The 18,509-nt window shown below is 39.0% G+C and overlaps 1 protein-coding gene across 1 annotated transcript in view; it reads left to right on the top strand.

Moving 5' to 3' along the window:
- Positions 1 to 18,509, top strand: part of fstl5 (follistatin-like 5) — a 251,394-nt gene that overhangs the window by 167,818 nt on the left and 65,067 nt on the right. The window contains exons 7-8 of the mRNA XM_061724796.1: positions 8,506 to 8,672; positions 16,263 to 16,383. Coding sequence (XP_061580780.1) covers positions 8,506 to 8,672; positions 16,263 to 16,383 — 288 coding nt within the window. The remainder of the gene's footprint in view (positions 1 to 8,505; positions 8,673 to 16,262; positions 16,384 to 18,509) is intronic.

Here is an 18,509-nt window from a genome sequence, read left to right on the forward strand (position 1 = left end):
ATTCATCCATTTTTTCTATACTGGGTCTGCTGGAGCCTCTCCCAGCTCATTACAGGCGAGAGGCAGCGGTTACACCCTGGACAGGTCGCCAGTCCATCGCAGGGCCACATATACAGAAAAACAACCAGACACACTCACACTCATACCTGCCGCCAATTTAGAAACATCAATTAATCTACCACGCATGTTTTTGGACTGTGGGAGGAAGCTGGAGTAACCGGAGAGAACCCACGCAAGCACGGGGAGAACATGCAAACTCCACACAGAAAGACCCCGCCGGGCCAGGGAGTCGAACCGGAAACCTTTTTGGTGTGAGGCTAACCACTAAGCCACCGTGCTGCCTTACTGAAAATGTATGTGTCGTATATACAGAACCTCCACAGATCTCCAGAACTAAGTACCCAGTTTTCATTCTCCCAGGATCTAAAATAACAGCTCACTGACTGATGTTTTCTGACTTAAAGGGGACCTATTATGGCATCTAATCCCTATTTTAAACAGGCCTTGAATGACTTAGGCCACGTTTACACGTAGCCGGGTATTTACAAAAACGGATATTTTCCCCTCTCCGTTTTCAAAAATATCCTCGTTTACACGGACTCGCATGAAAACGCTGTTAACGTCATGCCAGCCAATCAGAATCCTGGAAAAAACATCAACAAATGACACGTGTAACTTTCAGTTAAGGCTGATTTATGGTCCGCGTTACACCAACGCAGAGCCTACGTAGGGTCTGCGTCGATTTAACGCGGGACCATAATTCAGGCTCTACTTCCAAGACGGAACGAGAGTCTGAGAGAATTTAAAACAGGTAAAATAAAAGAAAATATTGACAAATTGTAAACACAGGTCGCATTCATGACGCTGCTGGTGACGTTTCTGTCGCATAATGTGACGTAAATCTCCGTTTTCCTCCGTTTTGTCTGTTTAGACGCAAACGTGAAAACGGAGTTTTTGAAAATCTCCACTTTGGCCGGAGTTTTCAGAAATGATCGTTTTTGGGGGCTTTGACCTCCGTTTTCGTGTAAACGAACGGCCAAAACGCATGAAAACGCCTCCGTTTTTGCCCCGTGTAAACGGGGCCTTTAAAAACAAGCTTTTGATTGTTTTTGCTAAATAAATTTGAAATTCAGCCACTGAGCCATGTCTTTATCATCCCATTCTCTAACCTCATTATCTATGCGGGATTCTGAGTGGGCGGGGCTATGATAATGAGGCACTGTGCTGATTGGCTGCATGAATGACGCGATACACCGCTACGAAAAAATGGCTGAAGCTCCGGCCGGCGGAGTTAGTTGTTGTTCAGGCCAGAGTTAGTTGTGGGCGTGGTTTCACGCATCGGAGGCCATCCGATGCAAATTGCATTTTGGTTACATAACGATAGGAGCAGAACCTGAACGGCTCGTAGAAGCCACATCACACTGGACAGCTCATCCGGGCGGCTGTACAGACACTGCAGAATTTGGTTGCTTTCCTCCTTCTCTGAGTTGGCAGGCAGAGGGGAGACCACTTTATATATGTTAAAGCAGGAAAAAACTTGTTTTTCATAATAGGTCCCCTTTAAAGATGAGCCACAGGTTGCGTAAAGTTGCAGTTTTTGTTATTTTCTAGCCACTTTAGACTAATAAAATGTTTTTTTTTTATGTATGTATTGTTAAACATAGAGGCTAGTCATATTTGCCTTTTGCCAAGAAGTCTCGAGTTCAGTAGAACTTGTTCCACAGAAGTTTAGTCTGAGTAACTACAAGTGAGCAGTGAAGACTCTCATTCAAGATCAACAATTTTTATTTATGTCTAGTTCTTGAAACAGCTTCTGGGAAGCTGCCTCATTTTGCTCATTTTGTGGTGTCTTCATCACTACATCTGCCACAATCAGCATGTGAAACTGGTGAAGTTTGACTACTGCTGCAGGGAATTTCTCGCTAAACCTGTCCTTGAACCCCCTAACAAACCTCAGTGGGGACCAAATGACAGTGGGGCTTTTTTTTCCCCATGTTCTTATGTTTTTACTTTTTTTTGGTAACATACACAGACCCGTCCCCCATTCTGCCTACCTATACAACCTTGGGTATTTTCCAGCTTACAGTTGCACATGGTTGATGTTGTGAGGTTTTTTTATTTTTTTTTTATCATAATCTTTTTGTCCTTTCCTCTCTTTAGTGAAGACATTTGTAAGATGATGGGACACGACAAAACACCTTTCACAGTGGATTTTATTTGGCGTCTGTTTGCTATGTAAGAGCCCTAAAGCCTGACTAAACAAAACAAAACAAAAAACAAGACAAAAAGTAGTTTAAATTCTCTTCAGCAGAGGAAATATGCTACTCAGTAGATGAAATGTGTGTTTAATGAGGTTGTGTAAAAGTATGGAATCTTTTCGTATTTTCTGCACTTCTTCAGTCATTGTAATTGATCCTGCCCTTGTCTCAATATTGTACCCTTGGCTACTGTTGTCATATCTTTATTACATAATAAATAGTTTCTTATTATCAAATGTGTTTCATCAAATGATTTCAGTCACATTACAATGTTCACAGGGGGAATACTCAAGTTGCCTTATTAATTAATGCGTTTGTGTGTTTTTCATGTTCATGACAAAAGAAATGTTAAATGCTAAAATGTCTTTTGTGCAGACCAAAATAGGACATTTCAGCATAAAAGTGACCAACTAATGAATGCATAACTAGTTTTCTTTTTACATAAAGAAGACTATGTGTTTGTTTCACTGTAACTTTAACCCCACACTACTAACCTGCGGTTGAGTTGAGCCAAAACAAGAGGTTTTTATTGTATTTATGTGAAAATAATATAAAATGAATGGACACTCCTCACAAATGTTTTAATAAGACATTTTGTGTACGTTCAATAATGTATTTTGAAAATGCAATAGCCTACCAGTACACAGATATTATGCAGCTCATAAAGGTCATCACAGTGGCTGAAATGTTTGGTAACCTTTTAAGCCAAGGCAAGTTTATTTGTATAGCACAATGCAACAACAAGGTGATTCAAAGTGCTTTACAGAGACATTTAATCATCATAACATAGTAGAAAATGAAAACATAAAAAGCATGATTTAAAATCATGAAAAAAAGAAAGAAAATAGATCAAACGATAAAGACAGTTAAAATATGATAACATTTAGAAAAGTAAAACAGTGCAACATGGAACTTTATTCAAATTCAGCTGAGAACAGATGTGTCTTTAACTTGGATTTAGATAAACTGAACTTTGTTCCAGACCTATGGAGCAGAGAAGCTCCATTTCTTGTTCTGACTCTCAGGGTCCCAAACCATTCAGATTTATAGACCAGTATCAGAACTTTAAAGTCTGTCCTCTGATGGACAGAAGCCAGTGTAAAGACCTCAGAGCTGGACTGATATGATCCACTTTTTGGGCCTTAGTGGAGACTCGAGCAGCAGAGTTCTGAATGAGCTGCAGTCGTCCAACTGACCTGTAACGAGGCTGTTACAATAATCAAGCCTACTAAAGATGAAGGCTGGACTAGTTTTTCCAGATCCTGCTGAGACATCAGATCGTTTATCCTTGATATTATTCTTAATGTGATAGTAGGTTGACTTTGTTATTGCCTTAATGTGTTTTTCCAAATGTTGGTCTTGGTCCATCACTACACCCAGATTTCTGTCCTGGTTGGTGGTGTTTAGGTCTGTGGTGACTAGTAATCATCTCTCTTTGGCTCCAAAGACAATTACCTCAGTTTTGTTTTTGTTTAACTGGAGAGAGTTGTGGCACATCCAGTCATTAATCTCCTCAATGCATTTACCAAGAGCCTATACAGGGTCTCGGTCTCCTGGTGACATTGACCAAATATACATCTGCATGTAATTAGCATAGCTATGGTAACTCATTTTGTTGTTCTTTATTATTTGTACCAGTGGGAGCATGCAGATGTTAAACAGAAGAGGCCCCAGGATGGAACTTTGGGGAATTCCACATGTAATTCTTGTTTTGCTCAGATGTAAAGTTACCTATTGACATAAAGTACTTCCAATTCCATCAAGACCTGCTCAGTTCTCCATTCGTTTGACTAATATGTGGTTGTCAAGTGTATCAGGTCCAGTGAAACTAAGACTGACATTTTCCCACCGTCTGTATTCAAGCACATTATCAATCACCTTGGTCAGAGCAGTCTCAGTTCTGTGGTACTGTCAAAAACCTGACTGGAAGACATCATAGCAGTTGTTTTTTGTTTAAAAATAAAAAAGCATTTAGTTGTTGAAAAACGGCTTTTTTCAATTACCTTACTTAAAAATTGAATACATTGATATTGGCCTCTAGTCATTCATGAGGTTGTTCAGGTCAGCACAATGTAGTGAAGGGTATTTTTGTGATTCTCTTTCCAGCATTGTTTTTACAAGAAGAGCAAATTGACCACTTTCCTATTATAAAGTTTCAAGTAAGTCAGCTTATTAAAACTTTAAACCAATGCAGCCTCACTAATAACCAAAGAGTTGCCTCACCTCTAACAGTTTATTGATTTTAACTTCATCATTCATCTCGTTATCTTCAATTTTTTTCTGTCATCCCAATCAGTATTATCCTGGTGCCAAAAGTGTGGTGTTTTTATTGTTTTTTTTTTGTGAACTTTATCATTTTCCAATCACAAGATTGGGAATTAATGCCGCTCCACATATCAAATTATCATCATGCAAAACACTGAACCTTTGTGGTCATTAGTGTGTGTATATTTCTTTTTAACACCATGTATTCAAAATGCATAGGAGTAGCCTAAGGCAAGGTAAAGCACTTCATAGAAATCCCTTATCTTTCAACACAATTCAGTTTATTTTGTACATTGCCAATTTATAGCAAACGTTAGAGCAAGGCACTCACAATTGAAATTAAAGGAGCTTGAGGCCGGATTGTGGCAAGATTTATGAAAAAAATCCGTATACATTTTAAGTTTTCTAGTAATAATGTCAGATGAAGCGTTCCAAACCCAAAAGAATGAACCCTCTAGTGTATCTCTCCTTTGCCTTGAACAGGCTGTGTGCTGCAAAATGTGCTGCAATTCGGTCCCGAATTTCCCGCGCTGGGCTGCGGATGTGACGTCACATGACGCTGCATGCGCGTTCTCCCCGTTCTCCCGTGCCGGCTTCACTGTTGGCTGCAGTACCCCCAACGGCCGTCGTGGTGAAGAGTGGCGCTAGAGAGTCTCATTTCTTAAAAGGAGCCTCAAGCTCCTTTAAACAGGTTCAGTGAAATCTAGAATGAAAAAGTATTCCAGTTGCATCCAAATCATTGTAATCTTTTTTTTATAATCCAATACAAACTAAATTATATCAAAATAGTGTCAATCCTTGGAACAGCCTAGTTAAGCAATCCAACAGGATACATCAAATCTTCTTTTTGATTCAATTCCCATCTTAAATCTCTCCAGCAGAGCAAGCCTCTTGAAAAGTAACAATCTGCCTTGACTGGCCATGGGGATGTGTGGGCCACTCTCTAAAGCTTGAGATATGGTTCTGCGTCAAAACGACGCCGTGCCTACAGCGTGTGGTACGCGTCGACACAGACTACACGCCGTCACTGACGTGCACCTTCCGAAAATTGTAACTACGCGTCGAGGCGACGCAGACCACACACAGACGGAGAGGGCTGTGATTGGTTCGCTTGGTAGCAACGCATATCCGGTTTCCAGTTTGAAGCAGTCGTGAACTTTCAGCGCTCTTTTATACGTGTATGTGTGATTTTTTTTTTTGTTTTGGTTTTTTGCACAATAGTTGTCCTTATCTCTTTGATTTGCTGTGACCGGAAAAAGTCGGATAAACCATTCAGGAAAAGATCGCGAATTAGCGGTCACGAGGGGTACTGCACCGCGACGAAATGGAGTGACGGAGAAGTTCGAAGGGTTCACGACAGCGTCACAGTGACGGCGTGTGCTCTGCGTTGGTTTGACGCAGAACCATAATTCAGGCTTAAGTACCGTGTCCTGGTTCAGGTCTGATTGCCTGGTATTTAATGGGTTTGCCAAGCCCACAGTTCATAGACGCAACAAGTGGACCAGTGGAAAGAGCGAGTTGATGGTTGATAAAGGTTTCAGAATACATTGGTCCAAGGGTCACTGGAGTCCTGTTGTAATTAAAGATGAGCGCTATTGTTTTTCTCTGAGCAAAGGCAAGTGAATTCTGGCTGGACCTTTTCTTTCAATAGAATTTCATGACCTTAGGACCAGAACAAATTGAGTGTCTGTTTCCTTTTGCTCTGTTTCTCATTACCCTAGAGAAAGGATTAAAAAGCATTCTCTCACAGCAAGTTACATAATACCAAAGAACAGATGGGCGTACATTGTACTCACTGTCCGTACGAAATATTGGGCACACAAAAAGCTTTAACCAACCATAACCACGCTGACCTCTCATCAGCCCACCCAGGATGGCTTTCTTGCAATAATCTCTTCTTATTTTCTAAAAACGTATCCTTAGAGCATCCATCATCACCAGAAGAAGATTTAAAAAACCCAGTTAAGCTTGTAGCAGAGCACTAATTCTGGCCAAGGTGAAGGGCTGTGTTCCCACCAGGAACCTTGCTGCTGCCGCTGCACAGTTTTCTTGATGTTACTTTCATGAGAAAAGATGCAGCAACACTGCATAGAGCCTGACTTGTTATAACCTCACAGAACAGTGAGTATGTTATAAATATTCCAGTTTCATGTTACAAAGCAGCACACTTCACTACAGTTCAGCAGAGGAGCAGAGGCTTGGGTTCGTTCCTTAACCAACAAAGAGAAACACTGTTGTAGACACAGGTTCCTCAAAGGAAAGAATCAAATATTTGTAGAGCATTAATCTTAATGGCATCCTCTTAGTTAGCAAACTGCAATAATTGTTCTGTCTCAGTAAACCTTTTGGTGTTAAAAAAGCACGTCTCCCTCTATTATAACAGATGCTCACTGAGACACCTGCATCATAATTTCTTGCTTTCTGGCTTCATTGTTAAAAAATGGTGGAGGGCGGCATGTCTGTGTGTATATATACATGTGTATATATGTGTATGTATGTGTTAACTGTGAATTGTGATATTATACATAACATTGTGTCTGTGTGTGTATGTCTGTGTATAGATATATAGTATATGTATGGGTGTGTGTGTATGTACTGTATATGTATGTTTATATATGTATGTGTGTGTGTGTATATATATATATATATATATATATATATATATATATATATATATATAGGGTTTACATAGGGTTTGTTTTTTTCTATTCTTTCTTTCTTACCCATAATATATATATTAACTAGTTGACTGCATATACTACATGACTCGATATTGATTTACTTAAATATGTAAGAGCCGTGACCCCCGTGACCCTGCAATGGATAAAAGCGGGTATAGATAATGGATGGATGTAAGAGCCGTCAAAGATATTATGTATATGTCATTTATATACATCAACACTGCCCTGCCCTCAACATTTAATTATTCTTACAGGACTACATGCATGCTGAACACACTGCTTTTCCTATGCTTTTCTGATCATAAATACCTGAATGTCCTATGTCTCTTTTCTTTCGAGCACAACGCATTATACATTTATTCACACACACTACAACACATCACACACTCCCCAAACTGCTCCCATCACTGTCTTGTCTCCTCTTTCCTACTTTTGGCAGAAAAATAATTTTCTCTTTTTTTTTTTTCTTTTCTTTCTCATTCCTTTTCGTGAGGGACTAATAAAATATAGTAGACTGCCAAGGGGGCTGGTGAAGGAGACTCTCACGCAGACATCCATGCACTCATACACAAAAAAAACATCCTTTGTTTGAAGATTAAAATGCATATACCGTATTTTCTGGACTATAAGCCGCTACTTTTTTCTTAGGTTTTGAACCGTGAGGCTTATACAAAGGTGCAGCTATTCTGTTGATTTTTCTTAACCGGAATTAGAATCAAAACTAAGACAAAATAAATGCAAAGAAGAATACGCTACTACTTCTTTAGCAGATAGAAGTAGGTGGAAGCAGATTTCAAACAGACAAATAGATAAATGAATACCGGTTATTTTCTCTTGGTTCTGTCCCGTTTTAATCAGCAAAGTTGCTGCCGTGTTAAAAGACACTGTTAGGAAAGATCTATTTAGGTACAAACATGTACATCATTTACAGTTCAAAATCCTTCTGTACATGTAGTAAATATCTAATCTAACAACATAAATATCTGCGGCTTGTATTTCTTTTTTTTTTAAATAGAGTGGATGCGGCTTGTATACAGGAGCGGCTTATAGTCTAATAGTATACTCTAGGTTTTTAACAAACTTGGTATTAACCATTAATATATATGCAGACAAGGGAAAAAAAAGAAAGAAAATGGTGGAGGGAAAAGATTAATTCTTAAACTCTGACGTTATGAGCTGATTCAGCTTTCAAATTTCCGACAATAAAATAAAATTTGTACCGTTACACTGTAAGTAGTTGATTTTGACGATGACACAGTCTAACATGAGGCTTGTTTTTTGTTGTCCCTTCTGCCCATCAGATGTGTTCATGCTTAGCCTCCCAGATGACCAGAAAGTCAGCGTCACAACAGTAACAGTCGGCCAGAGCGCCGTGCTGACTTGTGCCATCACCGGGGAGCGGAGGCCTCCCATTATGTGGAAGAGAAACCACCAATATCTAAACTCCCTCAACTTGGAAGATATAAGCGTAAGTGCTGGCTATTGTTGTGTTTAATTATATCATCTCTGATGCAAATATAAATACATGGTTAGATATGTATAAACATGTGAACTTGATAGCTTGATTTGCAGAGAGTAGGCCTAATTTCAGCACACGAGGTGTTACCAATAAGCAATTTTGGAGCTCTCACATTCGTGTAATTCGTCGTGTAATTTCAGCTTCTTTTTTTTTTGGCAGTGTCTCACCTTGTCAGTGCATTGCACATTTTATTTTACTACTAGCACTGGTTTGGTGCTGTAGAGCTGACAGTAATTTAGGATGTCAGCTTGCATTCCTAGTGGTTGTATTTAGGGACTGCTGAGAGGGACAGGGATTTCAGATATACCAAGAGGAAGAGCCATTATAACTCGGTGCATGTGTGGCTCTTCATCTGTATGCACAGTCCCCTCCGTGTCACTTTCATCCGCATCCAAAAAAAAGGAAGGGTACTCACATGATGAGGGACAGACGTGGCCCTCGTGTGCCTTACCCTTTTCCTCTCTGCTTGTCAGGACTGACCAAAATGAGTGTGATATTGCTGTGCATAATTAAGTAAACACTGTCGCAAAAGATAAAGGGAACCCAGCAAAGCCACTAATGTAACATTAAATGTTGATGACCCTTAAAATGAGGAAGAGGAACCCAGCTGTCACCAGCCATCCTTGGCACCATCAAACGGCTGTAAACTAGCCTGCTGGTTCTGATTGTTGGTGATGTGTGAAAGGGTCGTGCATGAGCGAGAGTAACAGCTTATCCAACATTAACCTTATTCGGGCTTTATCTATCATATACCTGCCTTAAAGCGATTGATAGACAAAAAGAAAAAGCATGAAAGTCCAGAGCCTAATGACAGGGAAATGTCAAGTCAGATTTAGTCTTGAAAGTTTTGAGATGATCTTTTTGTCGGTTTCCTTCAGAAAAGAAAAAAAAAGTGATGCTTAAGTTCTTGTAAGGTCAACGCAGCCTTTTATCTATCTTTTTTGCTCAAGAAGTGTCTTACTTCCTTCTTGTTTTGATAGACTGAGCCATACTAGTTGTTTCATCTTGTGAAATGGCCCGAGGAAACGTCAGAGTTTGGTGTCCGGACCACAGGTGGTCTCTCTCCCAGCACTTCACGCATCCTTGCCTCTTCTGCTATTGACTAAGATCACATACAGCTGCATTTCTGATTCAAATGTCAAATCATGGATGAAATTGTCTGTCGAATGATGTTTGTTATGGTATAGAGAGAAACATTTTCCCAAGTTCATCGGCAGTATTACTTGCAGAAAATACAATCAAAGTAGACCTGTAACCTTGCCACATTTTGACATTCCAGGTTCATCTTTAAATGAATCAGTTATCTTGTCAACACAAAAATAATCACCAAGACTGTACAGTAGATGAGTTTCCAATATCCTCACTTTAATAGATGTTGTCATTCATTGCGTTTATTACGTCTCGGTGGTACATGAAGCATGTTGGGTTAATTGTTAGTTTGGCAGTGAAATAAAGTTGCGCTCCTGCAGGAACTAATCTGTCTCTTCAGACTGAGAGCTTGATGTACTCGACCTTCAGGCTATGCGATTGTTAGATTAGTTTTATTTTGTTATTCCTGTCACTTAAAGCTGCGATAGCGAGTGAATCAGCATGCATCACAGCCGCCTGCAATTCTACAAAAAAAGAGAAAGGACAAAAACAGTATAAAACGGCTGGCAAAGCACACGGCACCAACAGGAGCCACCAATGGACCACAAGCAGCTTTGTCCACATTTATTTTGGCTCCAGACTTCCGGTCAATCATTGTTGTTCTGTCCAAAGGAGAATGGCTTTTGTCTGCACCTGGAACCCACAGACCCTTTCAAAATTGCACAGATTTGCAACACATTTTCTGGCTTTTAATATTTGTGAGCATCCACTGATAGTTTTAATTAGAATAAAATTCCACTCAGTGCACATGGGAGGTGAGCTCGCTAATCTCGAAGGACCTTCTATTTTAGAAAAGTAATTTTTGAAATGTTTGTTCATATACGTGTGTATGTGTATATATATATGTATATATATATATATATATATATATATATATATATATATATATATATATATATATATATATATATATATATATATATATATATATATATATATATGTACATATATGTACATACGTATATTATAATATATATAATGTACATATAATGTACATATATCTGAACAGCACACTAATTCCACTGGGGAGCTTGTATTCCGGAGTTCAATAGAGCCTCTCCCAATTTTGACAAAGCAGCTTACTTTAATTCCATGAAGTGGACAGTTGCTGGCTATTGCATCACCATCCAAGGCTGTCAGTATTTCAATCCTCTCTGACTGGCTGCGCCAAAGACACAGCCGGGTAACTGTGAACGCATATGTGTGCGTATTCATTCATCTTTGCATCTTGGGATGGTGAGAACAGTGGGGGTGCCGTGTGTGTTTCAGCGTCTGCTTGTAATCTTTAAAAAGATAGGAAATATATTCATGCGCCTGAGTATTTAGGGGAAAATATTTATATCAGCAGCAGGGTAATACATCTTAGTTGGAGAAATAAGCTTCAAATTTGTCTGATTTCCTACCAAATGTTTATTGTTATTTTTCTTCTGCCTTTTCTCTGAATTGAAACGGGCTTTTCATCTAATGTTGCTCCCAACTCCTTATGCTGGATGTTTTCCCGTTATCACTGTAAAGTGGAGATTCACTATAAACCATAAATATATACAATTTAATGCACAGCCATGTGCATCAGTCATCTGATCATAGTGGGTCCTGAGCAAATACAACCTCAGATGAAAAACAGCATCTAACTTTGCACTGTATCTTGCTGTTCTTCAGTAAAAAAGGAATAATGGGGAAAATACCACATACCTTCCCTATGCAGTAGCTTATAGACCCATTTTTCTCAGGGAAAGCCTCAAGTAGTCATCTTGCATAGGACTGTCAATCTGTCACATCATTTGGGAGGAATTTGGGGCCAGTCATCTTTACACCATTGCTTTAGTTCATGGGTGGAGATCTGGAATTAGGCATAAAAGAAACCCAGATTCTTTCATTTCTTTAGCCCTTGTAGCTTTGCAGGGATTTTTCAGTTCATTGTCCTCTTGCATGATGCGGTTTCGACCACGTGTTACCTGTCAGACAGATGGCTGCACATTTGTCTGAAGAATACTCCCGTATAAGGAGGGGTTCAGGGTCGTTTCAATGATTACAAGGTGCCTAGGCACTGGGGCAGAAAAATAACCCCGGTCATCAATCATCACCTGCTGTGCTTGACAGTGAACATGAAATGTTCTGCTGAAATTTTATGTTTGGATTTCTTCAAACATGGTGCTAAGCACTAAGGTCAAATAACTCAACTTTGGTCTCATCCGTCCATAAGACATTGTTCTAGATGTGTAGGGGGTTGTTCAGAATACGTTTTGCCAACATCAGTCATGCTCGCATGTTCTCTTTAGAGAGAAGAAACTTGAATACAACTTCCTACTATGAAACACTCCAAATTGTTTGGTAATAATTTTATAATTCTTTCCTGGTTGGTTTAAAGCAGCAATTCAGTCTTTTACACCCTTGCTTATTTCTTTCCCTCTTGGCATTGTCTTTAAACATTCCTGAATACCCCAAACCAGTACACAGCCAAAGTATCTGCTGCAACTTTATCCCATTAAAATGTATGGAAGCAAGCAGTAAGGGACCTAGAATCAGATTTATTTTTTTCCCCAAAAACCTACATGATTAAAAGAGGGCATACAAAGTTTGTGCAAGTTACTGTACTGTATGTGATTATGCAAAAGATAAACAATGAGATTTTATGATTTCATTAACCTTGTGCTGTTTCAGGTGGTTGATTAGTCAAGCGTTGCATCAACATACTTGAAGTTTGCTTGAACTGAAACAAAAGTGCCTGAAATTAACAATATATTTTTGAACATTTTAAAACACTGATTATCATTCATTTAAAAATGAATAAATACAAAGGTGAAACATTCGTCAAGTACTATATTTTGCCTTTTTAACTGAGGGATTGGTGGTTTCAAGGTGTGAATCAACTGTAGAACAAAGTTTTCTCCTTTTTTACTCAAGCAAACGATGTCAGAGGCTCAGAAGATTGTTTTGTCTGACTGCTGTGATTAAACTAAACTTATAAATATCTGACATCTGCTTTTTCCTCAACAGATCCCACCTCAGGTACAGTGACCTTCTCCTTCTCTCTTTCTTTTTTAAAACTTGCCACCAAGCTGATGTGTCATCACTCTTTTCTTTTCCAACTGGTTCTTAAAAAGCCCACAAAGCTAACAAGGTGTCTACACTAAACGCATGATGCTGCAATCCAAAGCGTCAGCTCTAAAGTTCATATGACAGGTTCTAGATATCAGCGTTGCGTTTTCACGTGACTGTTTCAACACAATGTTTTTACAGAATATTATTAAAAAAGTTTCAACTCAAACACAACAATATCCCTTTTAAAACCCGAATATTGGCAATAACCCGAATTTGCACGGCCATGTAAACACCAATAACCCCTTTGAATAACCCAAATTTGTTTTTAAAAACCCGAATATGACCCCTGGGTTACTCCTTTTAAAACCCGAATATTGGGTCATGTAAACGCCAAACGGAATATCCCCATCAAACGGAACAGGAATTTATTTTCTGCGCATGCTCTGTTCGCAAGGAATCCTGGTCTTTTGAGTCCAGGACGTTCTTATAAACATGGAGAAACGCAATCCAAGGGGGAGACTAATCACTTCATAAATGTAATGAAAGATATAAACATTTTGGCATTTGTAGACGGTAGAAAGTACGGGGATAGCGAGATTTACAAGAAGGTGAGCGAAAAGTTGCGCAAAGAAGCATGATGTTCTCCGCGCGTCGCTGGTTTGATCGGGATAACCCAAATGATTAATTACCATGTAAACAGGGATAACCCTGTTTGCTCACGCATGTAAACGGAATATTCCGAATGTTTCAGTAACCGGAATAATTAGTAATAACCCGAATTTTGCATGTAAACGTAGTCACTGACTTTGGAAAGAAGTAACAATTAAGCTTAAGTTTTAACGATATAAACCATCAAACTACAATAGCGTTATATTGGTAATAAATAAACAATGAAAGGTCTTTATTAACTCATATCAAACCTCTCTTCCTCTAGAGAAGTTTCCAAATGTGCCTCGTGAAACTTTGCTATAGTCCATTTTCTAAAAGGCCACCAGTGGGAGGCTGGGCATCCGAGAAGGTGGCAGTTCATTGTCCTTACAGAGGTGACCTACTACTAGCAGCTTTATTAATTATACTTTCTTGAGGGTTATGGCCTGTTTGTAAATCCTCCTCCACCTGCCCTTGTCTCCCTTCCTTGAGAGCAGTCCTCCTTTCCCCTGCTCTGTCTGCAAAGAGCCGGGTGCTGGCGAAAGCTGAGGTGAGGGTGGTGGGGAGACGGCGGGAATCATGTCGACAGCCTCCGCCGCGGCTCGTTCCACACCTCTGAATTTCATTTCTCCTCCGCATTCATTTTTCATTTAAGAAGGTGACACAATATGCTCTGAGCCCAAGGGGCCAAAACGTATCATCGATTTCCCCTCATATTGTGAAGCTCTGATGCTTCACTCATCCAGAGCTTGTAAGTTAGATCAGAGCTCAATGGCACAAACTGATAAATACACTTGTAAACACAATGGTTCATGTTTTCAGCCCGTCTGTTGACACTGAAGGATAAGCCAGTGTGTAAAGTTGGCAAAGAGGTAATCGAAACCGCTTCTAATTAGAAAAATTGAATTTTAATCGACGCGAGACTCATTCTTAAACAAAACTCAAAGTCACAAGGAACAAGAAGTGCAGAGACAGAATTTATGCTTTTCTAAGAGCAGATCTCCACACTGTCATTAGAGATGAGGGATTTTTTTAAATATGGAATTAGCTATGAATGACACGTTTTGGCCTTTGGCCTTAATCCCATTAGCTGGCACTAATGAAAAGTCTAATGAAGGTGAGGCGCAAGAACAAACTCGTACCTGAACAAGCTGCTCGTCACGAGCACAAGCAGTCCTTTCATTTCCAAGTCTGTATGTCTGCGTTTACTTGATTTGTTTTCTGTCATTTATTTCCATTTGTTTCTCAAACAAACATAATGCATTCAATTTTACAGTTTGACCCCTTACATGAAAAAAAAACTCTAAACGAGGCCATTTTAGAGGGGATAACCATTTAATTAATCATTCAAATTTAGTTGACAAATAAAATCCTTATCAAGCATCTCTCTTCTGATTACAGCAAAGAGTATGTGTATACCAAAGTAATATAAATAATTTCTTCCTTTAACTTCTGTTTACCCAGATTGGGTCACTGGGGCAGCCGTCTAAAGGCCCAGATGTGGCATCGCCTCCAGCTGTTTGGGGGAATATCGAATTGTTCTATTTTTGTATATAGATATCTATAATAATGAAGCCAATAAATATATTACAACTAGAGGAATAACATAAGTAAGAGGTGCGATCAGCTGCAAGTCAATTAATATGAAAATAGTGAAGCTGACTGAAAATAAAAAAGTGACTGAATATAAAATGAGCTAAATAAAAATGTTAAAAAGATGCCCAATATCTGGTCTAATTTTTACATCTGTTACAGGCTATTGACACATGAAACAAGAATAAAACTTCCTTTATTAGTCATTAGTCATTTTGATCATTATTGGGCTCTACCTGTATCTAATATATAAACTCCAAACAGTCTCTGGTGCTGCTGACTTTTCATTGGAGTGCGTTTTAAAGAAAGTGGCAACTGTTTCCTCTTTTTGCAGAAGGGACACGCTGTATACACTCGTTAGCTTTGGGGGCTTCTGTCTTCAACTTGAACATGTTCTTCAGTTTGCTTCTTTCTTTATTATTACCGTTTTGTGTGGGTTCACTAACAAACACAGCAAAGCATGGATATTTTTATTTCTCTCCATCACCACGGACACGGTTTGGTGCTGTTTTGCCATGAACTCACACGTGAGGTTCATTTTGTGCATTTGCTGACCCTGCGTGCTATGCAAAGGCTAACAACTCTCATTTTGTCGTTTTAAGGGACACACTGACATTTTAGATGTGCAGGAGTTATTTAGGTGGTGCCCACAGCAGTATATACCCCCCTGGTTTTGTTTCAAAAGCTGTACACAGTTTAATATCTGCACTAATCTTTCTTTTTACCTCTGTTCCACCCCATAAGATCTCTTTCATGAGAATGAAAAATGACTTGCATCAGAACACGATTGGTCTGAACTGCCATTGTGACAGTTATTTTCTCACTTATATTCTGTGAAGCTAAATGGATGCAATTTCTGCCTTGAGATTTATCGACATTTGCACCAAAATGTTCTTTCTTTTGGTTATTGTGAAAGTTTTCATTTCCTCCTTCATACAACATTTCCATCTGCACACCGCAGGCTTGTTACATTTCCATTGTAATTGTTCATCCCAGCTCTTAACGCCTTTGGCCAAAACTGCTGCCGCAGTGCTGCAACTCGGCTCTCAAATGGATTAAAGCTTCTTCTTTTTGTCTTTCTTCCCTCTCTTTTTGTCTGTCCGGTAGGACTTTGGGGATGACGGCTCATTGTACGTCACCAAGGTGACCACCACCCACATGGGCAACTACACCTGTCATGCTGATGGATACGAGAAGCTGTTTCAGACCCACATTCTCCAAGTGAACGGTAGGTTGGACCCTCACCTGCAAATGTTTCACACCTGCGTTGTATTGCACCAGCTGCTGTTAAATGTTTTGTTTTATGGTATGAAAGAGCTGACTGTCACCTACATGTATGTGGAATCCATGTAGCACCCTATAATGTAATAATTTCCTGAAAATGTAATAACGCCTGAAAATGTAATAAAATTTGCACTTAACTCAATCGAATATGTAATAAAACCCAATAATGTAATAACTTCACCAATAATGTAATAAAATATCCTGATGGATATTGTAATAACATTTTTACCAATAATGTAATACCTTATTACATTATTGGGAATTTATTACATTGTACTCAAAGTCTGCAATTTAACCCAATAGTCATTCTGGTGTTTCAAATCCAGCGTATATAACATTCTTAGATACTTAAAACACAAAATGTAGAACTCTTATATACTTTACTTTATACTTTATACTTTATACTTTATATTACATTATTTGTCAAGTATTACATTATCAGTTTTGGAAAAAAAAAAAAGACCCACCTGAAAATGTAATAAATTCCCAATAATGTAATAAGGTATTACATTATTATTACATTATCGGTAAAAATGTTATTACAATATCAGTCAGGATATGTTATTACATTATTGGTGAAGTTATTACATTATTGGATATTATTACAATTTCAATTGAGTTAAGTGCAAATTTTATTACATTTTCAGGAAATTATTACATTATATGGTGCTATAATCCATATCACATGATTCTGTTGCAACGCAACACCATATCCTGGAAGTGGCAGCTCATGGTGCAGGATTATGACTCGAATCTGCGACTCAAGCTCAGAGCTCACCAAAGCCACACATGCACGCACTTAGAAACTCCTCCGTGGACCATTTAACATCTGAAAATGCAGATGTTTCTCACAGGAGCTGGTAGAGACCGAAATAGAGCTAAATGGAGGGTGGATGGTGCTCTTGCTTTACTCTGCCAAACAGATTATTGTGAGACTTGCTTGCATGATCAAACTCAGTATTTGTTTGTGGTTTTTACTTGCAAGTTTGACATACCAAAAAAGGCACAGTAAAAATGATTTAATCCTTTTTCCCCACACATATTTCATTTATAGTTACATAATGGTTTAAGTTACACACTTTACATTGAGTTACAGTTCTTTTAAGAAGTAGAGCTCTCTTTTTCTTGGTTTCAATAGTGACTGGATAAAACTTGCATTTCACAAACTCTTAAAAAATTGTTTAGAATCCTTTGCAGGCGCCAACTGAGCTTCTGAAACGCATCGGCATCACCAAAGACCGGTTTACTTTGTGGTTTCTTTGACAGGCCGTTACCACAGAAGCCTTCAGTCATTGTTTATCTGTGAATTTTGGATTATTCTGCCTCCAGTTCTGTTGTCAGCAAGTGAAATGCAGTTGAGTGATCTTCCCGTGGCAGAATGTTGAATTTCTTTACTTTCAAAATCCCCCTTTTTTAAAATGTTCCCTTTCTCAGAACCTGTTAAAGGGTTGATTTTGCCACTAATCAAAGAACTGGATCAGGACGTCTTTTCATGGCAACATTCAATAACAAATACATTGTTTCTGATTGATGAAAGTCTAATAAAGAATTAGCCCACTCCGGCTCAAGAAGCACGTTTTGAGTCAGTTCTCTAATTAGGGCCCGAGCACTTACAGTGCGAAGCAGGGCCGTTCCGCCCATAGGGCAGGTTAGGCAAATGCTAGGGGCGCCAGCATGCCAGAGGGCGCCATGCAACCAGCTGTTTTTTTTTTTTTTTTTTTTTTTTTTTTTAATAAACTTTTGAAAAATTAGAAATGAATACACTAAAAAACAACAACAGTACATATATAGCCATAAATATTTAAATAATGTAATCGTTTTTCTAATTTTAATTTCTGCCTGGCTGCATCCTTCTGCCTCTCTGGCAGCCACAATTAATTTTGCTGCGGTCCCTCACCTCAACACACTCGCATGCGGCGCCCCCTCCCCCACCCACTACGGCGTAGCTCTGCGTTGCTGTAACGCAGAACCATAAATCAGCCTTTAGCCAGTTGTCGCATAAGAAGGAGCCTTAAAGCAGGAAATGTGTTTTGATGTGGATGGAAATATGTTTTGTTGTGGTTTTCTGCC

Source organism: Cololabis saira, chromosome 7 (assembly GCF_033807715.1).
Source record: "Cololabis saira isolate AMF1-May2022 chromosome 7, fColSai1.1, whole genome shotgun sequence".
Lineage (NCBI taxonomy): Eukaryota > Metazoa > Chordata > Actinopteri > Beloniformes > Belonidae > Cololabis > Cololabis saira.